This window comes from Dendropsophus ebraccatus, chromosome 8 (genome assembly GCF_027789765.1).
Source record: "Dendropsophus ebraccatus isolate aDenEbr1 chromosome 8, aDenEbr1.pat, whole genome shotgun sequence".
NCBI classification, from domain to species: domain Eukaryota; kingdom Metazoa; phylum Chordata; class Amphibia; order Anura; family Hylidae; genus Dendropsophus; species Dendropsophus ebraccatus.
In genome coordinates, this window is record NC_091461.1 from 104,867,811 (window position 1) to 104,888,132 (window position 20,322).

General features: G+C 43.9%; 1 protein-coding gene and 2 long non-coding RNA genes across 13 annotated transcripts in view; 2 read left to right on the forward strand and 1 right to left on the reverse strand.

Moving 5' to 3' along the window:
- The window catches only part of DAB1 (DAB adaptor protein 1), a 177,181-nt gene that overhangs the window by 67,731 nt on the left and 89,128 nt on the right, over nt 1-20,322 (reverse strand). For all 11 annotated transcript variants that reach the window (XM_069979392.1, XM_069979402.1, XM_069979399.1 and 8 more), the window contains 2 exons: nt 18,028-18,167; nt 4,889-4,987 (listed from right to left, as the gene is read on the reverse strand). In XM_069979392.1, the coding sequence (XP_069835493.1) occupies nt 4,889-4,987; nt 18,028-18,167 (239 nt within the window). The remainder of the gene's footprint in view (nt 1-4,888; nt 4,988-18,027; nt 18,168-20,322) is intronic.
- On the forward strand, nt 8,427-12,609 carry LOC138798798 (uncharacterized). The gene is made up of 3 exons (XR_011364168.1): nt 8,427-8,503; nt 9,660-9,709; nt 12,568-12,609. It is a non-coding gene; the product is annotated as an uncharacterized lncRNA (long non-coding RNA).
- LOC138798795 (uncharacterized) lies at nt 13,299-14,323 on the forward strand. The gene is made up of 6 exons (XR_011364167.1): nt 13,299-13,341; nt 13,518-13,553; nt 13,704-13,736; nt 13,880-13,918; nt 14,049-14,066; nt 14,154-14,323. It is a non-coding gene; the product is annotated as an uncharacterized lncRNA (long non-coding RNA).

The window sequence follows — 20,322 nt, forward strand, 5'->3', positions numbered from 1 at the left end:
CCTAATCCACAGTCCCAGATTTAAAGACAAAAAAAATCCCAATTTTTTTTTTTCCAGATACTTTTCATTTGGCAAATAAAATCCCTGTATTTCCCGGGAAATGTCAGACATATGGGTTGAGGGTTTTAGTCGAGGAGAAGTGATGGCACAGATTCCAGCCTTCCTCGCGCTGGGCCTGACAGATGCCTCTTCATTAAGTCTGCGCACTTAACTTGTATAAAAAAAAAAAAAAAACAGCCTTATATTTCTGCTAACCGATTCTCGTTCGCAAAATGTTCTGCAATTAAGCAGTGATTAAAAAAAACAAAAAAAAAACAGAAATTTTATTTAAAAAATGTCCGCCTTCATAGCCGGGGGGGGTGGGGGTGTCCTTTGGGATCTTTAATCTTCGTTTGCGTAACGCACATTTGTTCAATGGCAGATCAAGTAAAACAAACTTAATGAAGCGAGCGAGCGTAGTTTATAACGCCATAATGAGGCGCCAGCTATTGAGTATTTATCCCCGCTGCTGTCCCTTTATGAAGGAGCCATGTTGAAAACAGAGATGGAATTTATTGATGTGAAAATTTTGCAGATGGTCGTGAAAATCCGGCAAAATCAGAAGGAGCTCTGCAGAGCGGTAGCCAGGATTACCGGGAGACGGTAACCAGTGGTGCGCTGTCCCTTTAACTCCCACCTTCGTACCTGGATTTTATTCTCCTCCTAAGGAAGGAGTAATTAGTGGCGGTGATACGGGACCTCCGCGGGGTCCGCGCTCTGTAAACAGCCTCATTAATTGGAGATGTTGGAGAAGAGAAGCTCGGTTTAATAAAATCCACCCTCCCACTCGCGGATAATCAGATAATGATGAGCACAAATAGCGCTAATTAATGCGATAATTAATATTTCCTCGCTGACGAGGTGACCGGTGACTTAGCGAACAATGCTTCATAAACAGGGGAAGGCTAGTTAACCGTTTACTAGCTAAACCCCAGCACCATAAATTTTTCAGGTGGTGCAAGTCTCTATTGAATTCTTCCTCCATCTATACCTCCCCAGTACACCTCCCATCATGCCCTGACAATGCTGTACCCCCTATAGCATTCTCCCTTAGCTTATAGCTCCCCAGTCAGTGATGTAGCTAACATATAGGCAGACCATGCCACTGCTGAGGGGCCCATGCACTAAGGGGGTTCCCAAGCTCCTGGACCTTTAAAGGGGTTATCCAGCGCTACAAAAACATGGCCACTTTCCCCCTACTGTTGTCTCCAATTCAGGTGCGGTTTGCAATTAAGATCCATTTACTTCAATGGAACTGAGTTTCAAAACCCCACCCAAACTGGAGACAACAGTAGGGGGAAAGTGGAAATGTTTTTGTAGCGCTGGATAACCCCTTTAACTGTCATTGATCATCACAAAAGCTCACAGTTAAAGGGGTACTTCTGTAAAAATATCTTTCTTTCAAATCATCTACTGTCAGAAAGTTATGCAGATATGCACTTTAGTTCTATAAAAAAAAACTCCATCCTTTTAGTACTTTTCAGCTGCTGTATGTCCTGCAGGAAGTGGTGTATTCTTTCCAGTCTGATAGTGCTCTCTGCTGCCACCTCTGTCAGGAACTGTCCAGAGCAGTAGCAGATCCCCATAGAAAACCCTTTCCTGCTCTCCAGACTAGGAAGAATACACCACTTCCTGCAGGAAATACAGCTGCTAATAAGTACTGGAAGACTCAAAATTTTTATTTTTTTTTAAATAGAAGTAAATAATAAATCTCTGGCACTTTCTGACACCAGATGATATGAAAGAATTTTTCTTGCTGGAGCTCCCCTTTAAATGCCATGGAGCTCTGGATGACAGAGCAGGATGCCATTTTTGTTCTGCCAGTCTCCCTTGTGGCCAGAGGCGGCACTGCATCTCCAGCCGAACTCACCTGGCCTGGGAGGTTTTGTAACAGTTAAAGAGCCACAGTTTGAGGAACAATGCAATATGGCCATTAAAGGTTCCCAGGTAGTGTTCAGCGGACCTGTCTAACTGTTTGAGTTTAGGCAACAATTTAAAAACTTGAACGCTCGGCATTTGACTCTCGGTGGCTGCAGAAGTTGGATGCCACCCTAGGGAGTCCTCGAAAGCATGGATAAAGCCATAAACTGTATCTATGTTTTCCTGGTATCGAACCGTCTAAGGCCACGTTCACACAACGTAAAGTTTCTATTTATCACGGCCGTTGTTGCCGATTTGCAACAACGGCCATGATTAATAGAAAATTTACATTGTGCTGCAGACAATGGAATCCCGGCCGGAGTGTATACACGTAGTATAATCTCCGGCCAGGATTGCAGGCGGACGCAATAAAAAATGACATGTCAGTTTTGTGCGGCCGCTATTCAATGAACCCTGAACAATGAAGAGAGCAGTACCGGCTTGGGAAAACTTCACTGACACCAGCTCGGCTGGGTCACAGATTGGCCGGTGTCATAAGTTGTGTGAGCGTGGCCTAAAAGTGGAAACAATACGGAACTGAAAAAAAAATTAGCGAAAAGCTGATATTGCGCTTAACATGCAGGTAAAATGCAGTGATGTAGAACGGCTCCCGCCGCACCCGTCCATTCTTCACTCGGATTACGTTCATTTTAAATTGTCTGTATAAATGACCCCGGCATCTGCTCGGTCCGCTCCCCTCGCAATGTGTCACCAAAGCCGCTGGTTACAGCACATTCTGCCTCTCTGCCCCGGGTGCCCCCATCTGCAGGATCCAGGTGGTTCGGTTCCCCTCCCTGCTCGGCTCCCCCATGCACCGCACTCACATGTCTTGTAGTGGAGCAGACACAAGCAAGAAAGCGCAGTCCCTGGTGGCTGCCGCTGCTGTAGAACAGGCTGCCGCACAATATATCTCTGTCTGGGATCAGCCTATTAGTATGTCTGTTTGCTTTCCATCTGACGGTAACCGCTTGCTTTCAATGCAAAATCAGCACAATCGCTAAACAAGCGGAAGAAATTAATTGGCGATTAACCACATGGTGGCCGGAGATCTGCAAACACCCTTGTTCCTTGTTCTGTGTCTAGTTACAATTCAATACTCATCTGTCATTGGAATGATTGGCCTTAAAGGGACTCTGTGCTAACAATCATACCATATTATTATAAGATAGGAATATCCCTTTAAGGAGCAGGAACCCATGAGCATGGTGATAGTGTGAGATTTCTTATAACTGGTTTGTGATAGAATTTTATTCCACTGATAATTTATTCCAAGATCTAAGGGACCTTTACACAGAGAGCCTTATCTGACAGGTTATTGAAGCCAAAGCCAGGAACAGACTATAAACGGAGAACAGGTCATAAAGGAAAGACGGAGATTTCTCCTCTTTTCAAATCCATTCCTGGCTTTGGCTTTAATATTCTGTCAGACAAATCTCTGTGTAAAGGCAGCTTTAGGGTCCTTTTACACACACAGATATCTGACAGATTTTTGAAGTCAAAGCCAGGAATGGATTTGAAAAGAGGAGAAATCTCAGTCTTTCCTTTATGACCTGTTCTCCGTTTATAGTCTGTTCCTGGCTTTGGCTTCATAAATCTGTCAGATATTATATATTATATGTGTCAGATATAATATTTATTGGCAGCTTATCACAAAATTTCCTTGAATAATCATAGAGAAGAGTGTCAGGAGGGGAAAGAGTGGACTGTGCACACCACAACTTCTCTCTCTGTGATTATAGAGATTAATGCAGGAAAGGGGCAGAGAGGACTGTGCTGCCTTAACTGCATGACCAAAGAGTTCTCTTTACAATGATAAAGATGAGTGCGGGGAAGGGATAGAGAGGACTGTGCAGCTGTGAGTGTATGGCCACACAGTTATATCTATGATGATAGACATGAGTGCAGAGAGAGGATAGGGCGGAGATAGAGAGGACTGTGCAGCTGTAACTGTATGACCACACAGTTCTCTTTACAATCATAAAGATAAGTTCAGGGAGGGGATAGAGAGGACTGTGCAGCTGTAACTGTATGGACACAGTTTTCCCTATGATCATAGAGGTGAGTGCAGGGAGGGGACAGAGAGGACTGTGCAACTACATTTATAGGTCACACAGTTTTCTTTATAATGGGGCATAGCTATTCAGGAGCACTTTGCCTTATCATTAAAGGGGTTTTCTGGGGAAATATGAAACTGTGCCCTGCCTCCCCATGCAGTAAGACAATAAACTAGCCCATATGTCTACTGTATGCGGAGGCAGGACACATTTATATACTTCCCCCAGTAAACCCCTTTAAGGGCAGAGTCAGCATTTCCATCAGAGGGTCATGCTGATGTTCTGTCCCAACCTCACACTTTTCTGACTGGCTGCTGTATGTAAGCACAAGCTCAGCAGGAAGTGAACAGCAGATTTTTATTACAGTAACTACGCACCCAGCAAAAAGGAGATTCTAACTACACAGGCTGAAGCAAAGACACCATCAAGGGTCTAGAGAAAGATGGGTGCCAACCTCTAAGATAATGGTGGTCGGGGTCTCAGAACTGGTTGAATCCAGTATTACAAGACATCACACAAGAAGACGTCTCGGGGGATGATGGATATGGGTCATGCTTTTACATTGTAAGATGAGAATTGCTCATAAAAATAGAAACAAGAAAAATCTTTTTAATGTACGACCATTACAGGGAACAAAGGGAAATCGCTGGAGAAGGTGATGGATCGAGTCAGGAAATAGCAATTCGCGATACACCCCCCTTCTCCCCGAATCGCAGAATACAATCCTACAACTGTGACTATAGCAAAGACACAAAATAAAAAGACGTCAAGAGGGCGGCAGGGGTGAGGTGTGCAGTGTGTAAAGGAGGGGGTCGCGTTGCACACGGTTTTCCAGGTATGTTTCCCATACATATTAAACAGTTGCGTCTACTTACACCGGTCTTTTCATCAAAGATTTTGATTCCTCCAAAGGAAACGGTTAAAAAGACTTTTTGTTTGTGTTCGCCTTTTGATCGCGCTCCCGCTGCAATACCCTGTCGAGAGAAGAAAAAAAATAGATAATCTTGGGTTATGGGGTCACCCTATTATTCTGTGGCCCTTTGAAATATTCAACTTAAGGGAGGACTGACAAGGCTTCCGGAACGTTCAGTCACTTTTCGCAGAGGATAATCATTTGTTAAAGTTTTTTTTTAAGGCTTTCGCAGGTCACAATGCGATCCTGATAGAGACGTATAACTAAAAAGTGGTGCAGCAGTGAGTGGAGATGATCTGCCCAATTCATACAGGCTTCAGTTCACCAAAGACATTTGCAAAGCTCAATGTAGTATTGGTGGTAAAAAAAAATCCATGGAAAATTCTATATGGCCGCGGTTTAAATTATTTTTCTGAAATTCAAACAGGCATTGGGTTACATGAGACAATTCTGATTGCTGAAGCAGAGAGAGCCTGTATGCAGAGAGCTCCCCCTGGTGGTGACTTCTGACACCAGAATTATATCATGTAATCCTATAGCTCTAGGAAGTGTAGCAGCACAAATGATGCACATAAATACACTAAGGGAGATTGTGGATCATCTATGGAACAGTCACAAACTACAGCATCACGGCTTATAATTGACACATTGTTAGTAAATGAGACCCAATGTGCCAGTTCTTTTGCATTAAACTAATTGTTGTGAAAGAGCAGTTCAGGCATCGTGTCATTTCTGCCCGATTTCTAGGATGACGCTACTCGCCACAATGAGATAATTTTCAGGCAGCTTTTGACGGCGTAATGGTGACAGTACATTAGTGGAGGTTTATAGAAGACTCTCATGGTGCGTTTACACGTAACGATTATCGTGCGAATTTGCGCGATAACGATCGAATTCGAACAATAATCGTACGTGTAAACGCAGCGAACGATCAAACGACGAACGAGAAATCGTTCATTTTGATCTTTCAACATGTTCTCAAATCGTCGTTCGTTGTTCACAAAAAATTCGCAGATCGTTCCGTGTAAACAGCCGTTCGTTGATTTAACCAATGTGTGAGATAGGCTTAAGCGATCGCAAAACGATTTTCCGTACGATATAATGTACCGTCTAAACGCTGATCGTTATGGAAAAAAAATCGTTACTCCGACTTCGTTAATCGTACGATCGGGCCAATTATCGTTTTGTGTAAACGCACCTTGAGTAAATCCCCTCTGCCCCAACACAATAATGGTTGCTCTCATCAAAGTGTATACAGGTGACAAATGTGGCACTCACCCATGGTAGTTTAAAACAGACCTTTATTCCATGCTTGGGTCACAGGCCTTGAAGAAGCGCACACTGCCTGGTGTGTGAAATGGTCCATCGCCCCTCTACAAGCCTCTGCTCCGTGACCCAAAGCATGGGATAAAGGTGTGCATCAGAGCATTGCATATATATGGTAAGTCCCCTAAGGCACTTATACATGCAATGCAAAATGTGTAAAAAAAAAAAAACCTTATCGCTTTTTTCTGCCTTCAAAAATTATTAAGATTGAGCCGAAACCCTTGTGTCACACTGCTGGGGATAAAGGTTGTTATGCCTGCTTACAAGATGAGAACATTAATCTGTAAGACCTCCCGGGCTCCATCATCATCCTCCCCGCCTCAGATAAACCTCTCAATTATTGGGAAGAAAAGAATCCAACATCTCTGAGACAAGGGGACATTTCCCGGGCGCCATGGATGGCATATTTTGTCAGCAGGTGTCGGGGCTGCGTGTTGGGTAAGTGGAAATAGAGGGGATTAAAACTCATTTCTAACATGCATATTTCCAAGATGATAAAAGGAATTAGAAATAAAAAAAATTGCTTATAACTAAGGTGTAAAGCGCAGTGAAAACCAGGTTAAATATTTAGACCTGCGGCATGCAACCTGGGGGTGCTGGGGGTGGCTGCCTACTGCAGGGATCCCAGGATGTACCACCTGAACAGGTCATGTATCTAAGCCCCACTTTTTAAGACCGGGTTCACACATCGTAAGACACTGGCGTCCGTGAAGTTTATCCCGGCCAGTACTGCAGTACCAGACGGATTCTTCACGATTCTTTTCTGGCGAATTGGGATGCGGGCGCACACAATGGAAAGTGCGGTCTGAGCTACACTCTCCATTGTGTGAACTGTCAGTTCTGTGCGGCCGCTATTCATGTCAGTTTTTGCTACGGCCACTAGGGATCCAAGCCGGAGTGTATACTATGGGGGAGATTTATCAAACATGGTGTAAAGTGAAACTGGCTCAGTTGCCCCTAGCAACCAATCAGATTCCACTTTTCATTTTCCAATAAGTCTGTAAGGGATGAAAGGTGAAATCTGATTGGCTGCTAGGGGCAACTGAAACAGTTTCACTTTACACCATGTTTTATGAATCTCCCTCTATGTGTATACACCCCCCATTTTTTTTAATTAATCCAATTAATCCATTAATTCAAAAAATACGTTGTGTGTGAACATAGCCTAAGTCAGATTGCTTATGCTGGTTAGTGTTATACTATGCTGCAGCACTGATCAGTGATATCAGCCTCTGCTACTAGAATCGGCCTCAGGCTGGATTGGGATTTGTCGTAAAATACGGATAAAATGTGGTCATATTTGGAATCCTATAACGGGCTCCATTAAAGTCTATGGGACGATGTGGGGCTGTGCACACAATGGGAGGGCAGGCAGTGGTTTTGCCAAAAACTACAAATTCTACAAAGAATCTCTATGGGGGAGATTTATCAAACTGATGTAAAGTAGATTTGTCTTAGTTGCCCTCGACAACCAATCAGCTTCCACCTTTCATTTTTTAAAGAATCTGTGAGGAATGAAAGGTGGAATCTGATTGGTTGCTAGGGGCAACTAAGACAATTCTACTTTACACCAGTTTGATAAATCTCCCCTATGTCTTAAGGCTGGGTTCACACTACGTATATTTCAGTCAGTATTGTGGTCCTCATATTGCAACCAAAACCAGGAGTGGATTAAAAACACAGAAAGGATCTGTTCACACAATGTTGAAATTGAGTGGATGGCCGCCATTTAATGGCAAATATTTGCTGTTATTTTAAAACAACGGCTGTTATATTAAAATAATGGCAGTTATTTACCGTTATATGGCGGCCATCCACTCAATTTCAATATTGTGTGAACAGATCCTTTCTGTGTTTTTAATCCACTCCTGGTTTTGGTTGCAATATGAGGACCACAATACTGACTGAAATATACGTAGTGTGAACCCAGCTTAGAGGTGTAACCAAGAGCAGGTGATATCTGCCTATAATTGAAGGGGGCGCCACAGAGCTGATACTATTATGTCACATCATGGACACAATAAGTCAGTCATCAGTTGGAATGCTCTCCCCCCTGCAGCATGTGATAATGGAATCTTCCCTGTGGTGGTGACATCATGTGATGACATCATCATAGAATCCTGTTCTATATTCTTCTGCCTGATGAGATTTCCTCACATTTATCATGGCAATCCGAGGAGGAGGAGCAGCGATGCTGCTTTATGTACTTGGAGCAACATGATAAATGGCTCTTCAGGACGCCCTATACCAGGTATTCTTCATAGTATTCTATATAGTATCCCTAATAGGAAAGCTTTTCCTCCAGGAGTTATAGGGGTCTCTAGTAGCACTATATACAGTCTATATATACAGTAATTATATACAGTGTATATGTATAGAATAGCTCTATATACAGGATATTATATATATATATATACATATACATATATATATACATATATATATATATATATATATATATATATATATATATATATATACACACACACACACACACAATAGCACTATATACAGTATATACCTATACAATGGCACTACAGACAGTATATATATATATATATATATATACACACACATACACACGCAATAGCTGTATATACAGTCTATGCATATGCAACAGTGCTATATATTGTCTATATATATATATATATATATATACACACACACACACACATACACAATAGCACTATATACTGTCTATATGTGTATATGTGTGTATATATATATATATATATATATATATATATATATATGTATGTATGTATATATAGTTTAAAGTCTGTAAGAGCAGCACAACTTGAGGGTGCCCACAGGTAGTCTTGACCAAGACCTCCACTGTATATCAAAAAGGATCGCCCACAGCACTCCAGGTAAATTAGAAAAATCAGGTGTTTTTTATTCCATAGTGGTGCAGCACAGCATACAAGTCAAAGTGCGACGTTTCAACGACCTTCCGTCGTCTTTTTCAAGCATACACTTGATTTTTCAAGCACTTGATTTTTCTAATTTACCTGGAGTGCTGTGGGCAATCCTTTTTGAGATATATATATATATATATATATATATATATATATATATATACTGTATATATATATATATATATATATATATATATATATATATATACATACACACAATAGCATAATATACAGTATATACCTATACAATGGCACTACAGACAGCATATATATATATATATATATATATATATATATACACACACACACAACCCCACACACACAATAGCTCTTTATACAGTCTATGCATATGCAACAGTACTATATACTGTCTATATTTATATATATATACACACACAATAGCACAATATACAGTATAGGAACTGTGACTATGAGAAATATTTTACACAAAATCTATAGAATCTGATAACTATTTTTCTGTACTTCCAGGACGGACAGATGGATATTACATAGAACAGAGATTTTTGACACACAGGCCGGTGAGTGCACAGGGATGCAGGGGAGCGGCGGATGAGCGGGAGGATGGCTGGATACTCAGCATCGTCCTCGGGAGGACTTCCTGCTGGTTTAATGGCTTCTTTTCTCCTTATTTCTTGTAGACAAGCCTCCCGCTGTCAAGGAAGTGGTTGAGCAGATGCGCCCATTCCCCACCGACAAAGACAGTAAAATATCCTGTAATGCTTTACTGCTCCACCACAGACTACCTGCTGTTAGGAGCACTGGCGGAACTACCGCCGTAGCAGCCGTAGCGGCCGCTACGGGGCCCCGCCGTATCGGGGGCCCGTGGCGCGGGCCCCCGGAGCTCACATAACCTGTAGCACCCGGCGGCCGAGCAGGCCTCCCGGGTGCTACAGCTGTTTGGGGTCCAGGCAGTGGCCACGAAGGGGGGCCCGCAGGGCCCTCCCGATCAATCACTCTTGTGACCGCAAGCATTGTTTTGCTTGCGGTCACAAGAGTCGGGCTCCGTCTTCCCCCGGCTGCTGCGCGGCTGCCGGTGGTGTCGCGTCTTATCCCCGGCAGCCGCGCATCCCAGAACTCCCTGCGCGCCTTGGGCCCTGACTTCCGGTTCCGGCGCGCAGGGAGCTCTGGGATGCGCGCGCTGCCGGGGATAAGACGCGACACCCCCGGCAGCCGCGCAGCAGCCGAGGACAGACCAGGAGGAGTGAGGATCAACGTGGGAGCGTGTTGTCAGGTGAGTTAAGTTTTGTTTTTTATCAGCCTGCAGGGTGGGGGGGAAGGATGGGGGCCATCTATGAGGGTGGGGGGGAAAGAGGGGGGCATCTATGAGGGTGGGGGGGAAAGAGGGGGGCATCTATGAGGGTGGGGGGGAAAGAGGGGGGCATCTATGAGGGTGGGGGGAAAGAGGGGGGCATCTATGAGGGTGGGGGGAAAGAAGGGGGCATCTATGAGGGTGGGGGGGAAGGGGGCATCTATGAGGGTGGGGGGAAAGGGGGCCATCTATGAGGGTGGGGGGGAAAGAGGGGGCATCTATGAGGGTGGGGGGGGAAAGAGGGGGGCATCTATGAGGGTGGGGGGAAAGAGGGGGGCATCTATGAGGGTGGGGGGGGGCATCTATGAGGGTGGGGGGGGGAAGAGGGGGGCATCTATGAGGGTGGGGGGGAAAGAGGGGGGCATCTATGAGGGTGGGGGGAAGCAGGGGGCATCTATGAGGGTGGGGGGAAGGAGGGGGCCATCTATGAGGGTGGGGGGGAAAGAGGGGGCATCTATGAGGGTGGGGAGGAAGAGGGGGGCATCTATGAGGGTAGGGGGAAAGAGGGGGCATCTATGAGGGTGGGGGGAAGGAGGGGGCATCTATGAGGGTAGGGGGAAAGAGGGGGCATCTATGAGGGTGGGGAGGAAGAGGGGGGCATCTATGAGGGTGGGGGGGAAAGAGGGACCATCTATAAGGGAGGGGGGAAGGGGACCATCTATAAGGGAGGGGGAAGGGGGCCATCTATAAGGGAGGGTGTGGGGAGAGGGGGCCATCTATAAGGGAGGGTGGGGGGAGAGGGGACCATCCATAAGGGAGGGTGGGGGGAAAGGGGGCCATCTATAAGGAGGGGGGAGAGGAGGCCATCTATAAGGGAGGGGGTAGAGGAGGCCATCTATAAGGGAGGGTGGGGGGAGAGGGGCCATCTATAAGGGAGGGGGTAGAGGAGGCCATCTATATGGAGGGGGGAGAGGAGGCCATCTATAAGGAGGGCAACATGGGGGGAGAGGGGCCATCTATTTGGGGGGGGCAACATAGGGGGAGAGGGAATACACAGTGGGGGGCATATATTATTAGGGGGTCACATAGAGTCAGGGATACCCACTAAATGAGGGTGTAAAGGGGACAGTACAGATGTGCAGTGTGTATAGAGATAAGGATGGTGCCAGAGTGAGGAGTCTAATATGTCTGTCTGGCAGATTCTGTGGATTCGTGGCTCGGAGAAGTTTTCATAATGGCCCAGGACGGATGGAGAAGATGAAAAGGAAAGAACTCCGATCAGAGAAGACGTCTCCTGTAAGTCACTTAATATAACTGTACTGTAATTTATATGGTGTACAGAACCTGTGTAGAGCTGAGTGTGTTTATGGCGTAGTGGTCGATTGAGGGGGTTGGGGCCCCAATCAAAAGTTTGCTATGGGGCCCAGCCATTTCTAGTTACGCCCCTGGTTAGGAGGGCACCTCTTCCCCTACCCTTTAGCAGGGCCCCTTCTCTTGCCCCTTCCCATAGTTGGGCCCCTCCTCTTACCCCTCCCCTTTGGCAGGGCCCCTCCTCTTCCCTTTCTTTCAGCTGGGCCCCTCCTCTTACTCCTCCACCTTTTAACTGGGATCCTCCTTTTGTTGCTCCACCAAAGTTTGGGCTCCCCTCTTACCCATCCCTCTTAGCTAGGCCCCTCCCCTTACCCTCTCCCCTTTATCTGGACCCCTCCTCTTACCCTTCCCCCTTATCTGGGGCATCCTCTTTTCCCCCTTTATCTGGGCCCTTCCCTTTGCATCCTCCATAGATTGGAGCTCTTGTCATCCCATATAGACTGAGGCCCCTTCTATTTCCCCTCCCCCTTATCAGGCCGCTCCTCTTGCTTGGTCCACATGCCCATATGAGACTTAATATATGTGTTCTCATAATGGTTTTGTTGTGGAGTGTTCCTGGTATGTACTGGTCAGTATGAGGGGTGAAGGCTGCAGCGCCATCTACTCTCATCTTATTGTCAGACATCTTGTGCTCACTGGTCAGAGATGTTTTGATGAAACAAGGAGGAGCGATACATCATTAGGCCGGAGGCTATAAAGTTGTAGCTAGTGGGTTTTATTCTTATTAAACATTAAACTTTTCTTTTTATATTACAGAATTACCGATAGTGACACAAATAACCGACTTAGACAATGCAGGTGAGTATGACTGTATCCTGCTGAAGAACAGGGCAGAGATGTGTTTGTGAAACAGGAGGCCTCAATACAATATTAGGCTATGTTCACACTATGTAAGTTCCGTAGTAATTTCTACGGAACTTACGTAGTGCTGCAGGCTGAGGGAATCCAGGCCAGAGTGTAAAGACATGATATACACTCTGGTCGGGATCCCTAGCGGTGCCGCAAGAAACTGACATGTCAGTTTTCTGTGTCTGCTATTCACTGAATAGCGGCTGCAGAAAACCCTGTCAGTGCACTCAATGGAGCCAGCGGCTCCGGCTGCATGCTCCATTGTGTGCAGTGGGGAGTTCTGATGCGGGTGCGCGCAGATGCGGCGCTAAAGATCATCCTGCCGGTACTGAAGTACAGGCCGGGATGATCTCTTCTGAGACCGGCCGTTCTATGACCCGGCCGGGTCACATAACGGCCGGTCTCATACTACGTGTGACCATAGTCTTAGGCAGGACACTATAACCTAGATATAACTAATGTTATATCTAGGTTTTACTTTTAATATTAAACATTACTCATTTTCTTTTTACATCTCAGATTTACAGGAAATGACACTTTTTGTAGAAAAAGGATGGAGATACACAATATTATACAGGAGGCTTTAATGTTATGACTTTTTTGTTTTTATGAAATATTAAACATTTTTTTATATCTCAGGAATAACAACAACTCCTATACCTGTACCAGTGGACTCTGAAGGTGAGTATGACTATATCCTACGGTACAGAATGGCAGAGATGTTATGGATGCGCCAATATAATATTATACAGGAGGCTTTAATGTTATATCTATTTCTTTTATTGTTATTATTATTATTATTATTATTATTATTATTATTATTAATAAACATTACTCTTTTTTACTTTACATCTCAGATTTACAGGAAATAACGCATGTACCCAACTCTGATGGTGAGTACGACTGTATCCTGCTATATCTGTGTTCTTTCATCATAACATGTTGTATAGACACAAGATGAAGAAACACTATATTACACGGAAGGCTTTAATATTATTATAGTTTTTGTTTTTTATTAAATATCTTTTTTTTTTTCTTCTCAGAAATAACAACTATACCTATACCGGATTATGACAGTGAGTATGAGTGTATCTGTGTTCTCTCATCCAAACATGTTTTATGGGCACATGGTGGAGAAACACATTATACAGGAGGCTTTTATATTACAATATTATAAAAAAAATTTTTTATTAAATATCAAACTTTTTTTATCTTTCAGAAATACCAGCTATGACTCCCGATCCAGCAGACGATAAAGGTGAGTATGACTGTAATTGCAGGATAGACCAACAGCAAGATAACATGTCCCGTCATTCATATATTTGGCCGCTAGACCAAGATCTGATGTGAATTTCCTCTAACACTATGAATGTCTGTGTTTCTTTTAGGCTCGAGGTCACCAAACTGTAAGTAGTGGGATTCCACAGTTGCTTCTTCTTCTCTATATTGATCTTTAGTATCTGACTGACATGTCCGATTTTTTATGTTAACAGAAAAGAAACCAACATATAGTGGCAAAGAAAGGCGAGAAGCTTCCATCCTGCATCCCAACTCTATATATCTTCACCCCTACCCCATATACTCCCCCTTCCCCCTTCTGAAAATAAAAATATCTAAAAAAAAAAAAACCCTCACCCTATATGTTCACCCCTTCCCCATGTACTCACCCTTCCCCTTCTACAAATAAAAATCTGCTTTAAAAAAAACTCAGTTTTTTGTCTTGATCTTTGTTAAAAGTAAAAATGATTTCTCAGCTTCACAGTGTGGTGAGCGAGGGGTCTGCAGGATATTATATGCAGGGCTAGCAGGTGTTGTGTTACCACTGTGGTTCTTGTTAAGGTGCCTGAATACTATTCAGTTCTCCAGTCAGTTCAGAGTGATAGCAAGACACAAGACACAGTTCCTGCTGCAGTGAAGCCTGGGCCTGGCTCCGGCCAGGACCCTTGTCTGGGACCAAGATACAGACATTTCTAAGTAACTACTAGCATGCAGTGCTAGACCCCCTCAGGAGAAAAGGACATCCTCTGAGGATCACTTTGTCAATGCCAGGGATACTAGCAACATCGTACAGGGCAGTGACTTGGATCCAGTTAGGCACTGACCCCAGTGGAACAAAGCTGCAGTTAGCCTACGTATTCCACTGTGTAATGCACAGCTAATGTTCGGGAAGTCTGCTCAACCCAGAACAGGGACCTGGGACCTCGTACTACCCTCACAGGACAAGTACCTTGACACTGTAGGGCATTGGGCAGTCAGTAAACGTGAATCTTTTCTTCTTCTCTACTACTCTTAGCTACACTATTCCGGCAGAGTACAGTACTACATCGGACAGGGCCCTAAAGATGCTCCACTACTCCATTTTTCTTCCGGTTCACAGACTTGTTTGGTCTCCTATCTGCACCAGCAGTTATCGAAGCAATATTTATTTTTGTGTACTGCACCAGAGCACTAAGTAACCGGACAATATTCTGGTTAAGTCATTGGACTCTGTCTATTTTTTTTGCACCAACACACCAGCATATACATGGACTAACTAAACCTGCGAAAGCAGAGCCCGTCCAACCGGGGGTGGGTAATAGTCACTCCAGGCTACCGTGACAAGTGCCCAAGTAACTCTAAACCCACCTAGCTGCCACAACACCGCTAGAGCTACCCTGGCCGACAGCCACTATCCCGGTGCTCCCGCCGCACTTTTAATGGTGTATTGTCTTCTGGCTACAGTTTTGCCATGATTTAGAAAAAAAAAATGCTGTTTTACCACGATTTTGCACAAATCAGGGCATCATAACATTATCTATAATGTACTATGAATACCACGTAGTGCTACCATAGTTACAGTGGGGGGCCCGAGCTTGGTGCACAGCCCAGGGCCTATGGTAAAGTTAACCCGCCCCTGTCCCCAATCCATTGTTTTCCTGGTACAGTTTCTAGTGTATAGCAACCTACTAATCTACTACTTGATCTGTCCCTGGTATTGGGAAGTTTACTGGTCTAATTCCTAATATCCAGTAATTTATGGTCCCTGTTACCACAGGTTAAGTGGATTGGTCCCTGATGTTGAGAGGTTAACTCATCACTTTCCTGTTGCAGGTTTGGTCCCATTTACAAGGGTTCAGTGTCAAATTTATAGTGTCTGAAGGGTCAATGTCCATTATCATGATCATGAAATAAAGAGCTCTAATCCCTGGTGTGCTGAGGTTCTTGATTCAGTCTTCAGTCTACCGGTCTGGTGCCCCAATTATTCAGCTCCCCAGACCCTGGAGTCTAGTGGTTAACTGTCCATGCGTTCAGATCTTTAGTTTCCGTTGTCCATTGGTTCAGTTCTTCTATCTCTGTTATCCATCGGTTCAATTCTTCAGTCCCCATTGTCTTTTGGTTTAGCTCTTCAGTTCCTGTTGTCCATTGGTTCAGTTCTTCAGTCCCCATTGTTCATTGGTTCAGTTCTTCAGTCCCCATTGTCCATTGGTTCAGTTCTTTAGTCCCCATGGTCCATTGGTTCAGTTCTCCAGTCTCTGTTACCCATTGGTTCAGTTCTCCAGTCTCTGTTGTCAATTGGTTCTGTTCTTCAGTTCCCATTGTCCATTGGTTCTGTTCTTTAGTCCCCATTGTCCATTGGTTCAGTTCTCCAGTCTCTGTTACCCATTGGTTCAGTTCTCCAGTCTCTGTTGTCTATTGGTTCTGTTCTTCAGTCCCCATTGTCCATTGGTTCAGTTCTTTAGTCCCTATTGTCTATTGGTTCAGTTTTTTAGCTCTTCAGTTTCTGTTGTCCATTGGTTCAGTTCTTCAGTCCCCATTGTTCTTTGGTTCAGTTCTTCAGTCCCTGTTTTTCATTGGTTCAGTTCTCCTGTCCCTGTTACTCATTGGTTCAGTTCTCCATTCTCTGTTGTATATTGGTTCTGTTTTTCAGTTCCCATTGTCCATTGGTTCTGTTCTTTAGTCCCTATTGTCCATTGGTTTAGTTCTCCAGTCTCCGATACCCATTGGTTCAGTTCTTCAGTCTTTGTTGTCTATTGGTTCTGTTCTTTAGTCCCCATTGTCCATTAGTTTAGTTCTCCAGTCTCTGTTGTCTATTGGTTCAGTCCTCCAGTCCACTCTGTCCAGTAGTTCTTTATTATACAATGTTTTCTCATCTTAGTTGTAGCTATGAATTTATATATGTACCTCCTGTCCTATTCATTTCATATTTATGTTCTACTAAAATGAGGACAGCCAAGCTGTCCATTGGAGGTCTATCAGATTGCACCGCAGTCTTCTAAGTAACACAATAGAATGAATATAGCTGGTAATCTCATTGTAAGCTTGATGAGGAATCTACAGTAATGTTACCATCTGGGCGTCACGTCTTCATATCTCTTATTGACTTCTATTGCTTCTTGTGTTCCTCAGGATAAATATTCTATCACATTTGAGCAAGCAGCTGCTCTGGGAATCTCAGATAACACCGATCGCCAAAGCTTATCCCCCTGCTTTATATATAACATGTATTCAGGAGATTATTTGTCTTTTAATAATATTACATTTCAGGTTTGTGGCTGAAAGCTTCTTCCTATCTGATGGCTGCTTGTGGAAGGAATTATTCCTAAACCATCCATTGCTCATTTGGTGCCATGGCTCCCCGTATGCTGCAGAGCTGTACATCGAAAGCATCCTCTCACAATGGTCTGGAGCCAAATACATGAGATATGTTTGTTGGCACAACCCATTGGTTTTATAGGATCGTCCAACAATCTCATCTGGCTTTGGCATCTCTCATTAAACAAAGCAGACAATGGACAGTATTGGCAGGAACTTTTTCCCTTACTGGAACAAGCATGGTATGGGAGTACCAAAGGCATCCCTACTAAGGAGAGAGCCGATGCAGACGCTATGGAGACCATGGTGAATGATCTTCATTGAGTAGCAAGACCCTAAGCAAGGAAAGTTCTCCTTTAAAGGGGAACACCAGCATGAAATGTTTTCAAATCAACTGGCAACAAAAAGTTATATAGATTTCTAAATGACTTCCATTTAAAAATCTCAACTCTTCCAGTACTTATCAGATGCTGTATGTCCTGCAGGAAGTGGTGTATTCTTTCCAGTCTGACAAAGTGCTCTCTGCTGCCTCCTCTGTCCATGTCAGGAAGTGTCCAGAGCAGGAAAGGTTTCCTATGGGGATTTGCTGCTCTTCTGGACAGGTCCTGACATGGACAGAGGTGTCAGCAGAGAGAACTGTGTGAGACTGGAGAGAATACACCACTTCCTGCAGGACATACAGAAGCTAAAAGGAAAGGAAAATAACTAGAGAAAATGCATAGAGACACAAGGACATAGTGCTGGCTGGCCCACTGCATTAATAAGACGACCAATAAAAGTATAATGAGACAATACCTTGAGTTTCATCATTGAATCCTGGCATAACTTGTCTCCTCTTGCGGCCGAAACCTCATCGATCCCAATCAGTTTTGCCTTGTACCGAACACCGTCCCCTTTAAACCTTTTTATTAAAGTAGCTTCACTGCGATCTTGGCCTGCAAGGACATGGGAAAAACAAAAAGTGTTCAGAAAAACATAAAAGTCACAACAAAGAAGACATCTCCCCCCTCAAGGTACAGCAGGCCCATGAAAAGTAACATTTTAGACATATCTGACTACCAAATGTTTTCGTTTTTTTTGTTCCTGCTGGAGGCTACACTGGTGCAGACAACAAAGACGGCGAAGAAATTCATAGTAAACAACAAAAATAATTGCCATCTGCTTGAAAATATAGGACACAGAGAATCACAATCCCATGCTATTAAATGCATATGTTCTGCTTCTCCTATTGTATTTCATACAGCAATATGATGCATCCATTAATTCATTTTACTCCTAAACATCATTTATAACAATATGCGACTTATAAGGGAACCGGAATATCCAGATGTTTAGAATTTGTGGAAATTAGATTATTGTGCTAAAATAATCCACTCGCTAGAGAGCAGTTACATCACTGAGAATGAAGCCTATCAATCACTAGAGAGCAGTGACATCACTGAGAATACAGCCTATCCATCACTAGAGAGCAGTGACATCACTGAGAATACAGCCTATCAATCACTAGAGAGCAGTGACATCACTGAGAATACAGCCTATCCATCACTAGAGAGCAGTGACATCACTGAGAATACAGCCTATCCATCAGTAGGGACCAGTGACATCACTGACAATACAGCCTATCCATCACTAGAGAACAGTGACATCACTGAGAATGCAGCCTATCCATCACTATAGATCAGTGACATCACTGAGAATACAGCCTATCCATCACTAGTGGTGACATCACTGACAATACAGCCTATCCATCACTAGAGAGCAGTGACATCACTGAGAATACAGCCTATCCATCACTAGAGAGCGGTGACATCACTGAGAATACAGCCTATCCATCACTAGAGATCAGCAGTGACATAACTGAGAATACAGCCTATCCATCACTAGAGAGCAGTGACATCACATCGGCTGAACTTCAAATAACTTGCCCGCTGTGATTTTTCAGCCTTGGCTGGAATTATCCTTTAAGACAACTTAGTGAAGCAATGTATTTCTTTTCTGTGCCAACCCCCCAGATTGCTCTTTCTAAGCTGCTGTGTGGTTGTGCAGGAGGAATACGCAGCATATGGACAGGGAAATATGGTAGAACTATAAACAGTAACCCGAATCACACTGCAGTTTAGCGCGGCTCCTTCCCCATGTTAGCGCTTCACCTCACATTGTCCTAATACTGATAATTCTGAATAAAGAAGATTTTCCCGTTACCTTCAGCAATAAGCGGCCAGCTATGGCAGGAGTGATGGCGGTAGTTATGTCCCCCGGCTCCCCCATAAGCCTCCATGTTCAGCTCATACACAAGGATGTAGTACAGCTCTGTGTCTCCGCGTGTTCTGGTTTCATATGGAGACATATGACGGTTATTTTTAATTCAATATATAGAGGGATATCTCCATACATACAAGATAACAAGCTGCTATTTCCACTATCAATTGGTGGAGGATATATGACTGAAATTACATAATATGAGATTGCAGCCTATGGAGTTCTATAACTAATAATATAACAGTCATCATGGGACAAAGGCAAAACCTAAACTGGGTCAGCATCCCCTTAGTAGGTTCCCACTATCCCCCTCCTCCTGCTTCATTACATCCATTGGAGTTGACTATATAGGGTCAGTCCCATAGAAGTCCTTATGCCTGTTACCCTGTGGCCATGCTTGTTATTCAATAGGATCACCATTGGACAAATCCTCAAAACCAGGTGTCCAAGGTATCCAAAAACCTATTATGGGGCTCTGACTTTTGGGACTGTTGTCTCTTGATGTCTATGGGAGTCCACATTGCCACAAATGGCCACAAAAAAAGACAAATTGCCACTGAAATAGTCTATGTAGCCCTTAAGTGGTTTTTCTGTCTTCTTCTAAAGTCTATGAACCCCACCCCATCAGACTGATAATGGATCCAGAAAGAGTGCATTACATCTATCTATTATCTATCTATCTATCTATCTATCTATCTATCTATCTATCTGTGGTGTCCCACCACGGGTGTTGCTACTTTGAACATCCCTCGAAAAGCCTGAAACTTAACTTTATGTGGTAATGAAGTTATGTATAAGTTTTGCCACTTGATGTCATTATAATGTATGTAC